This window comes from Eptatretus burgeri, chromosome 15 (genome assembly GCF_056783735.1).
Source record: "Eptatretus burgeri isolate ZD-2024b chromosome 15, Ebu_testis_v1, whole genome shotgun sequence".
Classification (NCBI taxonomy): domain Eukaryota; kingdom Metazoa; phylum Chordata; class Myxini; order Myxiniformes; family Myxinidae; genus Eptatretus; species Eptatretus burgeri.
Genome location: NC_140975.1, coordinates 59,786,607 through 59,801,717, shown reverse-complemented (window position 1 = coordinate 59,801,717; position 15,111 = coordinate 59,786,607). Strand labels below are relative to the sequence as shown.

The following is a 15,111-nucleotide window of genomic DNA, read 5'->3' as shown; positions in this document are numbered from 1 at the left end:
TCTCTGCAACTACTTGTCCGATTGACACAAAATTTACGCCATCGGTGTGACGACTCGTTCAGAATGTTTTTATGATGATTATGACATCATAGGTCGCGTGTTTTGGCAGCCATTTTGGAAAAAAAGAAAAACTTTAGATGCCTATCTCAAACTGCTCCATGGAAAAAAATAGAAACTTGGTATTTGTGAAGTACTCCCTACGTCTGGTGTTTGCTTAATGGTTCGGGTGGTGGGCTTTGGATCCTTGGGTCCTGAGTTCAAATCCCACCCAGCTGTTGAACTAATACTAGGTGTGGTTAACTCGACCTGTCATCCTTCCGAAGTCGGCAAAATGAATGCCAGCATGCTGGTGTACTATGTCGGAGTGGCAACCCGTCCAGGATTGTACCCAAGAGCTAAGGAGACTGCTTCAGCAGCACCAACGCTCTGTACAGAGTATGGTCCCAATCTCCTCCTCCCGAAGGGAAGGGGGTTGTCATGGATGGCTTTGTTATGACATCATTTTGTACGTCGAACGCTTTATCTGATCGGTATGAAAATTTTTTGAGGATCAAGGGCTAAATTGTATTGGGAGGGGGGAATTGATGACGTTATCGGTCACGTGGTTTGGCAGCTATTTTTTTTCATTTAACATAAAAACCTTTATAAAATTATCTTTTCTGAAACTTACAGGTATGATCGCCTATCCATGAGGAACAAAAAGTTATCCACTTATGTCACAGGTCACATGGTTTGGCAGCTGATTTTTTTATTATTTTTATTTTTTATTTTTTTTTAAGAATAAACCTTTAAAAATCATCTTCTCCAGAACGGTTTGATAGGTCGAGGGGAAACCACCGACATGTTCCCCAAACCTTGGGGATACCAGGGTGTTCACGTATAATTAATCGGTCACATGGTCTGGCAGCCAAATTAGATTGAACGAAAATCTTTTAAAATAATTCCTCTTGATCCACTTCATCAATTGATGTAAAACTTCATGATTATGATTTGGTGGTCATGGGGAATATGTTTTAGATTTCAACATTATCGGACATACGGTCTGGCAGACAGAATTATTTAATATTTTGAATCTGTATTCAAGGATTTAAATCAAACGTGGAACAAGTATGTATAATGATGTAATAATGTGGCCGGCGGCATATCTCTCGACGTCGAAGAGTGCCCTTCTCGTTTAATTTTTTTTTTTTTAATTTCAATCATTGGTATGCTTGGCCAGAGTTTGAACCGTTTCGGAGACCGTGACCAGATCTCACCGTAACTTCTCCGAGTCTGGTACATGTGCGGTGGACATTTTTCTCTCCCCTGGTTTTGTTTCTGCTTCAAAGTTAAAATCTCACGTGTGATGTTTTTGTTGCGAACTGTCGTTTTATCATTTCAGGCAGCTCGAAGCAAGAGCCGACTGCCTGCCACGGAGACAGAGTCTACACTGAAAATGAAGCTGACTAAGATGAAAGTGGAATACTGTGAAGCCATTAAGAAGTAAGTGTTTCGTTGTCTGTTGTTCATTGTGTTTTGAGCAATGTTGCGATGGGATAATTTTGTACTCCATGATGATCAGTTTGTATTTTCGATTGTGCAGCTGGTAATTTGACGCGCGTTGCACGTTTTCAGCATTTGCAACTAAATTTGTCGGCATGGCATCATAGCTTTCTTTCATCGTTATTACCTCCACCACCGAAGGTGAAGGAGGTTCTGCTTTCACCCGTCTGTCGATGCAGGACATATCAAAAAGTTGTGGCCAGATCCAAATGAAATTTGGTGTGTGACTTGGACGAACTTATTATATTTTGGAGATCCGGATCTGGCTCCTGCTACTGCAATTTTTACATCGAATCTTCACCATTGAGAGATTGGGCTCATATAAAATATAGCACGATATCTCAAAAAGTTGTGGATGGATTCGGATGAAACTTGGTGTACGTGTAAAGTGTGTGACCATGACAAATTGATTTTGGTGAAGATCCGAATCCGTATCGGGATACGAGAATTATTTAATTATTTTCAGTGATTCTTCACCATTGAGAGATTGGGCAAGAAACGATACATAGCCTGATATTTCAAAAATGTATTGGGCCTGATATGTTCTTGTGGATCAGGCATTACGTGGCGGAGGTATGCGCTCTACCGAGTACCTGACGAGTTATTTTATGTTTTTGTAATTGTGTACTCATATCTGAGCTGTTAAGGGTCACTGCATTGTTGATGAATTTTGCCCTTTATAGGAGACATCGAACCAGATGTAAAATGTGCACTAAATAATTGACAGCATTTGAAGATGTCTTCTCACCTCTTCTGGTAAGGTAAAATGAGAGGGGACATCTAAGTAAGGCAAGTGTTCAAATCCCGACCTGAGTTAACTGCGATGTTGGTGTTTCGTATGCAGGGCAATTTGTCAGTGTGCCCCCATTCCTCGGATGGACATTAAACTGGGCGTCCCATTTGCCAGCATTAGTTGGTTGACGTTAAAGGTCTCACTGTGCCTTTCACAAAGAGCAGGCAAGTCATCACCGGCACCCTGAGCAAATTATTAAATCCTGCTCCAACCTGTGGAGGACAATGAATTTGCAGCACAGCCACACGACCTGCAATAATTCAAATCGGCAGCCAGAGCTGGAAATGATGATTCGGACCTCTCCTGCTATTAGCTCCAAAAATGCCTCAAGGTACCCTTGTCATACCCTGGTCAAATGTTGGTTTTCCTGAGTGAAGTGTAGCATTGGTCACCTTGACACAAGACGGTGATCTCATGAGGGTTTATGAACGGTGCTTTCCCCACTTTAGATCAGTTTTCCTCGTCATAATCAGAATATACAAGTGTCTAAAAGCTGGTTCTGGTGGCACAACATTTTATTTTATATATTTTTTATTCATGGCATCCTGTCGACAATTATGATTCCCCTCCAACCCAACCGCTGTGCTGTACACAAAACATGGATGACCCCCCTTCAAGCAGAGTTTTTAAATTGAGAGGACATGGGTTGGTAATGTGGGGGAAAAATTTATATTAATGTATTTTAAACTGCAACAAATGGAGTTTCAGAAAGGTAACTTTTATGCTGCAAGTTAAATTGGCTGTCATTTCTGGCCAAAAAGACTTTTGCCCTAAATGATAAGAAATGTGTTGTTCTGGAGCAGAGTGACCGAGCTGATAAATGAACCTTTGCCTAGAAATGTATGAAGTGGATTCTCGTCTAAAGGACACGTCTCCAGTCTGGGTGAATATCCCCCAACCTCTCTCTCATGAAAGTATAAAATGCTTTGAAATGTAAAATTGTTTCAGTGCAAGTACCTGAGAAAGTATTAGAATCTCAGTGGCTTGTACTCCTTGGAACTGACCAAGTACCAAGTTAGAATAAAACTCTGATGTAATGAGGAAGTGAATTGAATCGGGTTGGTCTAACTGTTAACTAAAGTAAGAATAAATGAAATAGAACCAAATAATATTGTAATTAAATGGGGATTCTTAAGTTCATTGTACAAGGGTGAGAAGTGTATGGTGTATAATTCGGAAATAAATTGTTTCACAAGGAAGGACTTGTGTGGACATCAGTTTTATCAGTGTCGATAGGGTTTTATAATCAAATCGGACAAACATTAAACTCTGTCTGAAGTCAAATAGGATTCCACAATCGGCCAGTTAGAATCCTTCAGGAGGACAACGATCACAACAAGGTGGGTTTAAAAATCCACATCAGTAATACCTCTGTTCATCTTTTATTTGTGTGTGCCCTGACAGGCAAGAATCCTTGAAATCGGCCTTACGAAATAAAGATCGGGCCGTGAGGCTTTTGAAAGAAAATCTCAGGAAATCTCGGGATGAAGCATTCATCACCTGTAAGTGTTCAAAAAGAATTTTTTTTTGACGTTCATTTGTTTTTGTAACTCTTTTTCATCCCTCGTTGTCCGATGGTTTGTTTGTATTGTCACAGTCGCTGAATTGTCAGTGCCAAAGTCTGAAGACCATTTGACCGAGGGTGGAGGCAGCGGGACTGTGCAGAACTCGCACGTGCTGGTTTTGCAGAACGCGAACCAAGCGTTGCAGAACCGTGTTTCCTCACTTGAGAAGGAACTGTCCGATGTCAAAACCGGGTATGTCGGACGAGTTCTGCGGAGTCGCTCACCCACCTATGTTTGGTTCTCTTGACCCTTTGTTTCTACTGCAAAGACTTATTGCACTTTCCTTTTGGAGTCCTGACTCCGAGATGCGAACCTTTCCTTCTCCCCCTCCTCTCCCCTCCCCATCCCCTCAACCTTTCCCATCATGTTCATTTAATTTTGGAAGTTTATAATGGTGCATTGCTTTTCCGATGTGATAACATTTTCAAAAACACTATTATCCCATCTGCAGGTCCTGTGTATCAAAGTTCAAGGATGCTGCCTACTTGTACAAGGCAGAAGTTCGGCGGTTGCGCAGTGAAAATAGTTCACTCTCAGAAAAGTTGCAGGTCCAAGCCTCGGCATCTTCCAATGAGCTGAGCTTCCCGTCTGAAACCCCCTGCAGTCCGGTCAAGAAGCTTGGCACGGTTGACATCACACCCCTTTCTCCGATTCACAACCTAAAAATTGGACAGTCCACCATCTCGGAGCCCCGCAGGTTCTTCAGTGAAGGTGGGAGTGCAGGCGTTCCTCGGGGAACCCGCTTCTTTGACAACAAAAAGTTGGATACCTTGGCGGAAGGTAAGATGGACCAGCGGTGTGATGTGAATGTGGTGGGGTTTATAAATTCCATGGAGATTCAACAGGAGGTGGTTTGGGGTGACTCGTTATTTTATTATTCCCACCCCCCTTGTGAAATTGCCAGAGTGGGAGATTTATTTTCGTTTGTCTCCCCACCTGTTTCTCTGTGCCCCTCCCCACCTCATTTTTAACCTCCACCATTGAAGATGGATGGAGGTTGCTGTTTTCACCCCTTTGTTTGTTTGTTTGTGAACAGTATTACGGAAAAACTCCTCAACGGATTTCGACGAAACTTGGTGGGGGGGGGGTTAGGTCTGGTCCAAGGATCATGCCATTAGATTTTGGACTTGGTCCAAAATCCAATATGGCTGCTATGGGGTCCAATTTGAATTTTTTTTGCATTTCTACATGTTTTAAGTGATTTCCAAACCCCCCCCCCCAAAAAAAAAAAGTTAGAGAAAAAAATTTTTGCAACTTTTTTTTTCAACCAAATTTCGATTTTTTTTTTTTTTTTTTTTTGCATTTCTACAGGTTATAAGTGATTTCCAACAACAAAAAAAATGCCAAAATTATAATTGTGGCTGATTTTGGAACTTCAGGTGGATATACCCACGTAAAATCAATTTCTGTCTCAAGGAATCTTGTTATGACGAATGAATTGAGTATGTAAAAGGGAAAGTTGCAAACTATAACTCTGTGAGCACTGTTGACGTCAAATTGAATGAATAGGATATCAGGTTCACTTGCGTGACCTCGCAGTATGGGCGGCGGAGGTTTTGCACTCAACTGAGTGCGCCCCCTAATTTTTTTCATGTGACCTTTAATTGATATCAAATGGTGGTATGACATCCAACTGGATGGAAGCACCATGTAACATGGATCCATCGACTTGTTGCATCAAAATTCTATTTCATTTTTAAGTGGTGAAGCCACTTCAATAGAATTTGGTTATGTCTTATCCGTCCATCAAAAATGAAGAACAACCTTTCTCACCCACCGTGCTTGATTATTATGGTTTTTATTCGTTTCTAGGTTTTGCCCATTTCATTTTTTTTAAATGCCAAACTGAACTTCCTTTGGACATGGTGGTTTGTTTATTTATTTATTTTCCTCCTTTTTAAAGTTGCATATTTTAATTCTTTTGAAGTGTTATTCCTTTTTTGCTTTCCATTTGAAAACCAGAACACTTGCGTTGTGTTGTAGTTGACCCTTGTGGCCTGTCGTATTGTATCTTTGTTTCATCTTCCAGTGGATCACGTGCTCACACTTTTCCACTGTCCCCGAACTTGCCTTACAGACCCGAGTCCCCAGGTTTCCTCTCTCAAAGATATGGAACTGCTCAACGATGATACTGCGGACCAGTCAACCCAATGCAAGCAGATGTAGAATGAAATAAATTTGGTTTTTAGTGATGGCGATTGAGTGATTCTTCTTTTGTTTGAGATTGTTGGAATATATTTTGTTGACTTGACGTTGCACCACTTTTTAATTGCTACCTTGGTGCTTTGACGTCTCTCCTCCCTCCCTCCCCCCCTCATCCTTTTGGTGCAATGCAAGTTTAACATTTTATCGATGCTCATGAGTATTAGACGGGTCATTTTTTCTGCACATTTGTCTGAACAGTGACCGTATCCACGTTGGAAGGGGACTTGTGATTAATCTCTTGTCGAGATCTCCATGCCTTTAACTTTGAGTACACTGGCTGTTACACTCACAACGTGGTCTATAATTTAACATCTTGTGCTGTAAACGGGCCACAGTGTTCTTCGTTGCCTTTCTGTGTGTATATGTTGAAGTACAGTTGTAATAAAATTGTTTTCTGACGAGATTTGTTGACCTCAGTTTGGTGGTGGTGTGAAACCACCAGCGGAGTTGAAGGCCAAGATAGAGGCAGACTTGGACAAACAATGGGTGTCTGGGAGGAATGAGGGGGCAGGAGAGGATGCATTGGGCGGACAAGATGGATACATAAAGAAATCAGGAGGGAAAAAGTAAAAAAAAATTGGAGTGGGGGTTAATGAGGGGAGAAAAGATCATGGTTTGAGATTGTGGATGATCTGAGATGGTGGTGAACAGCAGTCTTTGAAGGTGTGGAGGGAAGAACGAGATTGAACTGGTGGAAGTTGGTTCCATATGTGGGAAGAAAGGGGAATGAATGAGGAGATGAGCAGTAATCCTGGATTTTAGTCGTTTCACCAGAAGAGGGTTGATCGGTGGACCGTGTTCTCTGCAGAAACCTGGGGGACAAAGCAAGGAAAGGGCAGGGGGTGAAAGACCAGAATGGAGGTTGTTGAAGACAGAGACCACCGACTTGTTTGCAATGATGAGGTGACAGGCCCATATACTCGGCTTCATTATCAGAGATTCCAATAATCTTGAAGGCCTTGGTTTTGGTCACATGGCAAAACTATGCCACATGATCATCAGCTGACTGTTGGGGTGAGGTCCAGAGGACACCCCTTTTCTTGTTCGATCTGCAGCAATACGTCGGGGTGTGCCCTCCACAGCTGTTTGTTGGGCTCAGAGTATCCACGAGTTCGCTTCTCCCTTTGCTTTTTCTGCTTGGCCTTGTGTTTGACGATCTCTGCCTCTGCCGCATTCTGGCTCCGTGTGGAAAGCCCTGATCACCTTGAGGCAATTGATCTGATTTCTTGAACCATGGACTTCATCTTATCCAACGTCTGAGCAATAACACTATTGGCATCGTTACTGTTGCCAAGATGTGTCTTCTCAGTGTGAAAGGCATCTCCCTGATCTTTGCTGGTCTGCATTTGAGCATCCAGGTCTTTTTCATTTGAACCAGGCGTCTGAGTATGCTTGGGGTGCAGAATTGACACCGGTGGGATCCATTGGATTAGGTCTTTGTTGCCAGTTGCATTGTGAAGATTATCGAGGGCTTGCTTGGTTTTCCTCCATTCGTGATCATTGATCAAGCTTTCTTTCCATCGTCTGTTGTTTACCTTCGCTGCGGGATATCTTTCCCTCTTCCGGTGGTCCGCTAGGTCCGTTGGACATGGGGTGTGTTTGTCCGGTTGTACCCGTGAGCTACTGCCATCAGATCTGGCTGATTGTGGAAGAGGAACCGTCTGGTCGGGCCGATGCGCCATTAGGTCGAGCTGGTACCGCATGCCAGGTGTCGGGTCGGTGCAGCGTGTGGTACGTCTGACGTGGAGATAGCTCCTTTGGTTGCAACATTTTACTGTGAAGTCGATCCTTGTGTAGAGGGCCCCTCCAATTATCAATCACTGCTGGTTTCAGTTAAAGCATAGCTCAGAGCATGCGATAGCTCGAATCTCACCAGCGCGTGCCAACCACTATATTGTTACGGGTATAGGGGAGCACACAGCTCACGAGGGTGACTCAGGTCCGCTTTCCCAACCTCTGACCCTGAAGCTGACAAGCCATAGATAACTCCGTGACCCACCAGACTGCTAAGCAACCACGGATGTCTTCTGAGGTAACTAAATCTGGTCTGGAGGATCTCACGTGACTTTCCCCGATTGAAAATGGTGCTCTCGACTTCTCACCTTTATATATTTATTACGTTTGGGGGTTGGGAGAGGTGTGTTGGAGAGAAGAGGATTCAGAGGGATGGGGGAAAGGATTAAAATGGATTGATGAGAGAGATTGGTAAGGATTTTGGAAAGGACAAAGGGAGGAAATTTGAACCTGCTACACACACACACGGTGGTGATATGCAAGTGGTGTGCCTCACCAGTTATCTCGCCAGCTCCCCCACATGTAACTGCCAAAGGTGATCTGAGAACTTCAGTCTTCATGACCAATGAAAGAATCGGAGAGAGAGAAGATTCACAAAGACTATGAGTGACTTTTCACCATGGAACATGCGTCTGAGAGGGATCACGGAGGGAACATTGGCTTGTGGCCTATCACACACCTGGCAGTGAACCATGACTTCTGTGTCCTCTCGGTCACCAGGTAAGTATGCACGACTCAGCCTGTCAGCCACATACATGTACTTGCCTGGGACATGCTTCACATCCAGCTCTTAGCGTTAGTCACAGTCGCGTTACATAGGCGTTTCTTCAAAATTGCCTCTTGAGGACGGTGATCCGTCTGCACATTCCTGGGCTTCCCTTATACATACTTGTGGAACTTGTTGCACACACCGCAGATTGTGAACAGTTCCTTTTTGATCTGTGCATAGTTATTTTCAGTGTCCATCATGGATGTTGATGCGTAGTGAACTGGCTGTCCCTCCTGGAGTCGACACCAAGCCAACTTTGGCAAGCATCTGCTTGGATTGTCACTGGCTTGGAGACATTGTATCTCAGACCGGGTCATGTTTCCAGTGCCGCTTTGACTTTGTTGAGACTTTGTGTGGATTCTGCTTCCCAGCTCCAGGCTACGTCTTTCTTGAGCAGTGCATGGAGCGGTGCCATTATCTCACTCATTTGGTATATATTGCGATAGGTATTTGACCATGCCCAACGTGCATTGTAGTGCTAGCCTGCCTTCTGGTGCTGGCATGTTGGCAATCACTTGGACCTCTGATTTGTCTGGAGTCGGTCCCTCCAGAGTGATGATGTTGCCCATGTCCAGCACTCGGAACTGTAGCTTGGTCCTGTTGAACTTCACCTGTTGTTGGTGAACTCTGTGTGACCTTGTGCAGAATTTGGTCATGCGCTGCCACAGTCTCATCAGCAATGATCATGCCATCGGCGATGACCTGTATGCAAGGAATGTCACCGAAGGCTTCCTGGTTTCTCTTATGCATAATTTCACTGGTTCATTGTCTGCCAAAAGACGTGGCAGAATTTCATCCTGAGATGCATCAGTGGTTTATGATAATGCATGCAAACATGGGTGCACTGGGGCGTGGTTAAGCAGAGTCACGTGCCCTGCCCCATGTTCCGATGCTGTGTTGTGCCCATGTCCCAATAAAACCTGTTGTTCCAACTTCAGAGCCTTCGGTCCCTGTCGAATGAGTACATTACAGTGGCGATGAGGATGTCTTCTTGCATCGGCGTATTGCAAGAATACGCAGTGGGAGATGATTGGGAAGATTATACCGATCATCTGAAGCAGTATGCCGTGGCAAACAAAACGAACACCGATGAAGACGCTGAAAGGTGGCGAGCTGTATTACTGACCGTATGCGGCGCTCCGACGTACAGCCTCAAAGATCTTCTTGCCCCAGTCAAACCTTCTGATAAGTCGTCGTATGGAGCTCGTCAATCTGGTGAAAAGACATTATGACCTGAAACTAGGTAAGATCATCTCGAGATATTAATTTTATACCCATCATCGTCAAGATGGTCAGTCAGCATCCGAGTTCATGGCTGATTTACGCCAACTCGATGAACATTGTGAGTTTACAGATAAACTCGAAGAGATGTTACGTGATTTATTTATAATAGGCATCAATGACGACTCAATTCTGTGGGAATTCCGGACTGAATCCGACCCTAATTTGGCGAGTCATGGAAATAGCCACTGCGTGTGTACAAACTGCCGAGAGCCTGCGTGTGATCTCTAACAAGTCAAAATTTATCCAGCAGGACCCATCGGTTAACAAGGTAACCTTTGGCTACAAGCAAAAGTGTTTGAGCAAGCCAACAAATTCACCTCCACCTGCTGACATTTCTGAATCTACCCAGAAGGTTGGGGTAACTTGTTGGCGTTGTGGTGGTAATCATCAAGTTTTCCAATGTCGGGACAGGAATTATACCTGTGGAAAGCGGGGACACTTGAAGTGTTATTGTTCTTGATCCAAATCGCAGAACTTGTCTCCTGATTATCACATTGGGGTGAACCCTGATGCAGCGGACAATCGGTCACAGAGCACAGCCTGCAGCCGAGAATCAAGTTAGGAACTTCGTGAGGTTTTCTGTTGGAACAAAGAGCTCTGATACTCCAATTATAGTTGATGTAACAATCAATAAGATCCCGGTGAGGATGGAAGTTGATACTGGCGCTTCCAGATCAATTGTGAGTGAGAGCAAGTTCAGCTCCATCTTCCCTCCGAGTAAGGCTCCTGTACTCCGGCCTGTATCTCCTGACTTGAGAACATACACCAAGGAAGTAGTTCCTGTAGTTGGCTCAGCCAACGTAACTGTAGGATATGGAAACAGAACTCATATCCTACCACTACTGATATTGTGTGGAGAAGGACCAACCCTCTTCGTCTGAGATTGGTTACGAATTATTATCAAACTAAATTGGAGTGACGTAAACAGTCTCCAACTCTGATGCTTGATTCGATACCGTGCTCAACCAGTACCCTGGCCTGTTCAGAGATGGTGCTGGCACCTTTGGAGGGCCCAAAGTGAGGATTCATGTTTCTACAGATGCTCAGCCATTGTTCCATAAGACTGAACCTGTGCCTGACATGATGCTATCGATGATCGAACGCGAGTTTGACTGCCTGCATAGTGAGGGCATCATCTTGCCAGTCGAGTACTGGTTTCTCTTGAGCATACTTTCACTGGTTGATAGTATGCCAAAAGACATGTGGCAGACTTTCATCCTGAGATGTATCAGTGGTTTATGATGATACATGCATACATGGGTGCTCCGGGGCATGGTTAAGTAGTCATGTGACCCGCCCATGTTCCGATGCTGTGCTGTGCCCATGTCCAAATAAAACCTGTTCCCACTTCAGAGCCTTCGTCCCTGTCCATTGAGTATGTTGCACATCCTTCCCAAGGTGTGTTGAATGTACACAGGTCCAGGGAATTCTCTGCCAGTTTGACATGCCGGTAGCCGTCAGCCACGTCAAATCACTGTGATGGGACGGCTTTTGTTGACAGTTGCATTAATATTGATCATTATTCGACCTTTGATGGGAGATATCATCATTACCTGTCCTTTGATATCACCTTGGACGACAAAGTGACAGAGAAGAGTGAAGACATCAGTGTCATCAGCTACAACTAGGACTTGCAGCATGTCAGCTTGAACGATTTGTCGAATGAATATATCGGTGTCAAAATTGTCAGCAATGACTTGTATGAGTCCATCCTGGTGATTCGCAATACCATGAGACTCATGATACCTTGAAGCAGCAAAAGCAGATGATTGCTTAAAGAGGCGCACTTCATCCTAGCTACAAGTTACTCCATAATCATTGAGGTAACCAAGCTGACTTTTAGAATCTCTGAAGAGAACTCCAAGAGCTACTTGTAGATCGGTGGGTTGGGCTCGAACTGCAGAAGTAACAATGTTGCCAATTAATAGTGCTGGCATTGTATTCTTCAGTCTCGGTGAGATTCCAGCCAGTAGATCCATCAAGGTCTCTGAAGTCGCTTCCTGAACTGTACTGTTGTCCACATTTAGATAGTAGTGTGATTTGGTCATGTCGTTGGATTTACACTCCTATGTGATTTGCTTAGCTACCTTTGCTTCACTGGGTTTGATGTCTTCTTGGTCACCGGTATCTTTTACAGCTTTCAAAAGTCTGAAATGCAAGTATGTGTGCATAACCAGGTGATGATAGGACTAGGATTTCACTGCCAAAATGCTCAGACACTTCACTGACCAGCTGTGCGTGGGACAATTCATTTCCACCATGACATTGGTACATTTCAAACACTTCAATGGAATTCCAGAGCTTGTCCTTTTCATTTGACAATGCATCTATGGTGCTAGCAAGAGCTTGCTGGTTCTGATTGGTATCATTGCCCGGGGTTGATGGGTTGATTGCAACATTCTTATGTCCGGGGTATGATCTGTTATTAAAGAAAGTAGCCATACAGTACTGATGGCAGCGAGCCTCAGCTGCATGTAGATCGCTGACAGCACCATCAATGCGGAGACGAACATCTTGAGCCCACTGATCATCACGCTCTGAACATTTGTCCAAAATGTTCTGCTTGTATGACACCATCTCTTCACCTCTCTTGGACAAGGTTGATCTGCACAAGCAAGCAGGTTTCCACCTGTCAGGATGTTTGCGATCCTTCTCAAGGACACAATTATCACTGCAGTACAGGCACCGTGTGAAGAAACCGAATGGAGCAAAGGAGTGACGTAACCTCTTTGGAGGAGGAAGGCGAACTTCTGTAGATTTCTTGCCATGTTTCGTGTTAGACTTGGACGTGTATCTAGACACACAATTCTTGTGATAATTAATGGTAAGATCCTTCGTTTCAGAGAAGGATCTTACCATTAATTATCTTACCATAATTACCATAATTACTTCTGTGTCAAGACAATATTAATATGGAGATCGTCCTCGAATGCTAGACTAGCAGAAATAATGGAATGGACGTGACTTTGCCCCTTGTTCTGGATGCAGGGTTGATCATCACAGTTGTATTTATCCTTGATTATAGAGTTTGCTGAATCTGCGTCCATCATTCACTGACCATCACCTGAAAAGAGAACCACCAACAAATCTAATCTATCCATCAACAAATTCATATATATATACATATATATATATATATATATATATATATATATATATATATATATATTATTATTATAGTATCCACTGTCTCTGATCCACTTCATGATGTATTGATGAATTCTGAATGAAATAATTTGATTATAGTTGAAGTGTCATTTATCACCAAAGGAAAGGGATGTATTTCCAATATCACCTGAAATAAATTTAAGAATAATCAAGAAATCAATAGAACTATTGATGTAGATTCATTGAATTACCATACCGCTCATAAACTGTGCTAAGGAAAACATGTGAAAACTGCTGATTATGTGCCATTTGGGATAGAAAAAAATTAACTTAGCAATGTTAAATAAGACAAATAACATATTTACTTATCAGTCGGCAATATATACAAGCCGGTAGGTGGACATGGGTAGTCGGCAGTTGCTAGGCAACGGAGGGGTCCATAGCACGGGTTCTTTCTCACACATAACTAGGACATACCATGAACCTACCATACCAGTTCCATGTATATCTGACTCATCGTCTCTGAGATATAACGAACTTCGTTTTTTTATTGGTTTCGACCAGGGTCCATTCAAAGTCTATCTTCTCCGACAGTTTTCATAGGATCCGGCTGGAAATTTTTGACAATATGTCTGAATGTACTGCCCACAGTCGTTCGTGGCCCGATTTTTGATTTTCGAAAAAATAAATTTTTTTATGATTTTCAAAAATTTTCAAAGTCCCGTTGCTAGGCAACGGTGGTGTCCATAGCAACGGTTCTCATTTGCACACAACTAGGTCATGGTATGAACCTACCAACCAAGTTTCATCGAAATCGCCATTTTAAATACTGATAATAAGGGTAGGACAAATCTGAATTTTTTTTTTCGACTAGATCGACGACCCAAGAGTTCAACCAGTGGATACCAACAATAAACACGCATCACGGGATGTGTATGAAATTCGTAAAACATCACATTCGGTTGGCGGCCATTTTGAAAAAGAGTCAGTTATAAAATTTTCCCAAAGGTGAGATCACCACACCCACCCAGAATCAATCATAAATACCTCACAGAATCGGAATCGGAAGAAGAAAAAACTTTTACAGGCGATAAGGGCTCTCGGTCACATTCTCCCGGACTTCACGTGATTTCGCCTCAAAGTCTGAGGGCGACGGCCTCACAATATGGTGGCGCCATTGGTTGCTGGTTGTTGCTGGTTGTTGCTGGTTGTTGCTGTTGCTGTTGCTGTTGCTGTTGCTGTTGCTGTTGCTGTTGCTGTTGCTGTTGTTGTTGTTGTTGTTGGTTGCATGGAAGCTAATTATATTATTTACTTCAGAATTTCAGCGTCAAATCGTGGAATTGTGTCATTATCGTTCGGATTCGCGTTCGTAGCTTTTTGCGTTCGGAACCGGACTCACGGAAAGTCAGAATATTTTAAGATGTGCGTGTTTTTAACAATAGATAAATATTTGTGATGTGATTATACTTTGTGTTTTGTAATTTTCACATTAATTTTTTTTCCTACTCTCTGTTAAGCATAGTTTCGGATGTTGTTTTTTTTCTGTTAAAGTGGAACTGTTAAAAGACGGTGTATAGTACAAAATCATTCAGCGAGGATGACATCCAACCTTTTCGCCCGGTTGATTAACTGAAAATTTTGGGAACAATTGATAAATATTTGTGATGTGATTTGACTTTGTGTTTTATAATTTTCACATTAATTTTTTTTCCTACTCTCTGTTGAGCATAGTTTCGGATGTTTTTTTTCTGTAAAAGTGGAACTGTTAAAAGAGGGTGAATAGTACAAAAATCATTCAGCGAGGATGACATCCAACCTTTTCGCCCGGTTGATTAAATGAAAATTTTCGGAACAATTGATAAATATTTGTGATGTGATTAGACTTTGTGTTTTATAATTTTCACATTATAATTTTTTTCCTACTCTCTGTTGAGCATAGTTTCGGATGTTTTTTTTTCTGTAAAAGTGGAACTGTTAAAAGAGGGTGAATAGTACAAAAATCATTCAGCGAGGATGACATCCAACCTTTTCGACCGGTTGATTCAATGAAA

General features: G+C 42.9%; 1 protein-coding gene and 1 long non-coding RNA gene across 12 annotated transcripts in view; one reads left to right on the top strand and one right to left on the bottom strand.

Annotated features, from left to right (window-relative positions):
• Nucleotides 1–6,508, top strand: part of LOC147012292 (uncharacterized) — a 129,875-nt gene extending 123,367 nt beyond the window's left edge. For all 11 annotated transcript variants that reach the window (XM_085856217.1, XM_085856218.1, XM_085856220.1 and 8 more), the window contains 5 exons: nt 1,382–1,482; nt 3,740–3,837; nt 3,933–4,092; nt 4,352–4,680; nt 5,978–6,508. In XM_085856217.1, the coding sequence (XP_085712343.1) occupies nt 1,382–1,482; nt 3,740–3,837; nt 3,933–4,092; nt 4,352–4,680; nt 5,978–6,066 (777 nt within the window). In that variant the 3' untranslated portion in view covers nt 6,067–6,508. The remainder of the gene's footprint in view (nt 1–1,381; nt 1,483–3,739; nt 3,838–3,932; nt 4,093–4,351; nt 4,681–5,977) is intronic.
• Nucleotides 6,113–14,391, bottom strand: LOC147012291 (uncharacterized). Its single transcript, XR_015051550.1, has 2 exons — nt 14,108–14,391; nt 6,113–6,917 (listed from the first exon to the last, which is right to left on the bottom strand). It is a non-coding gene; the product is annotated as an uncharacterized LOC147012291 (long non-coding RNA).
• Nucleotides 14,392–15,111: the final 720 nt, after the last annotated feature.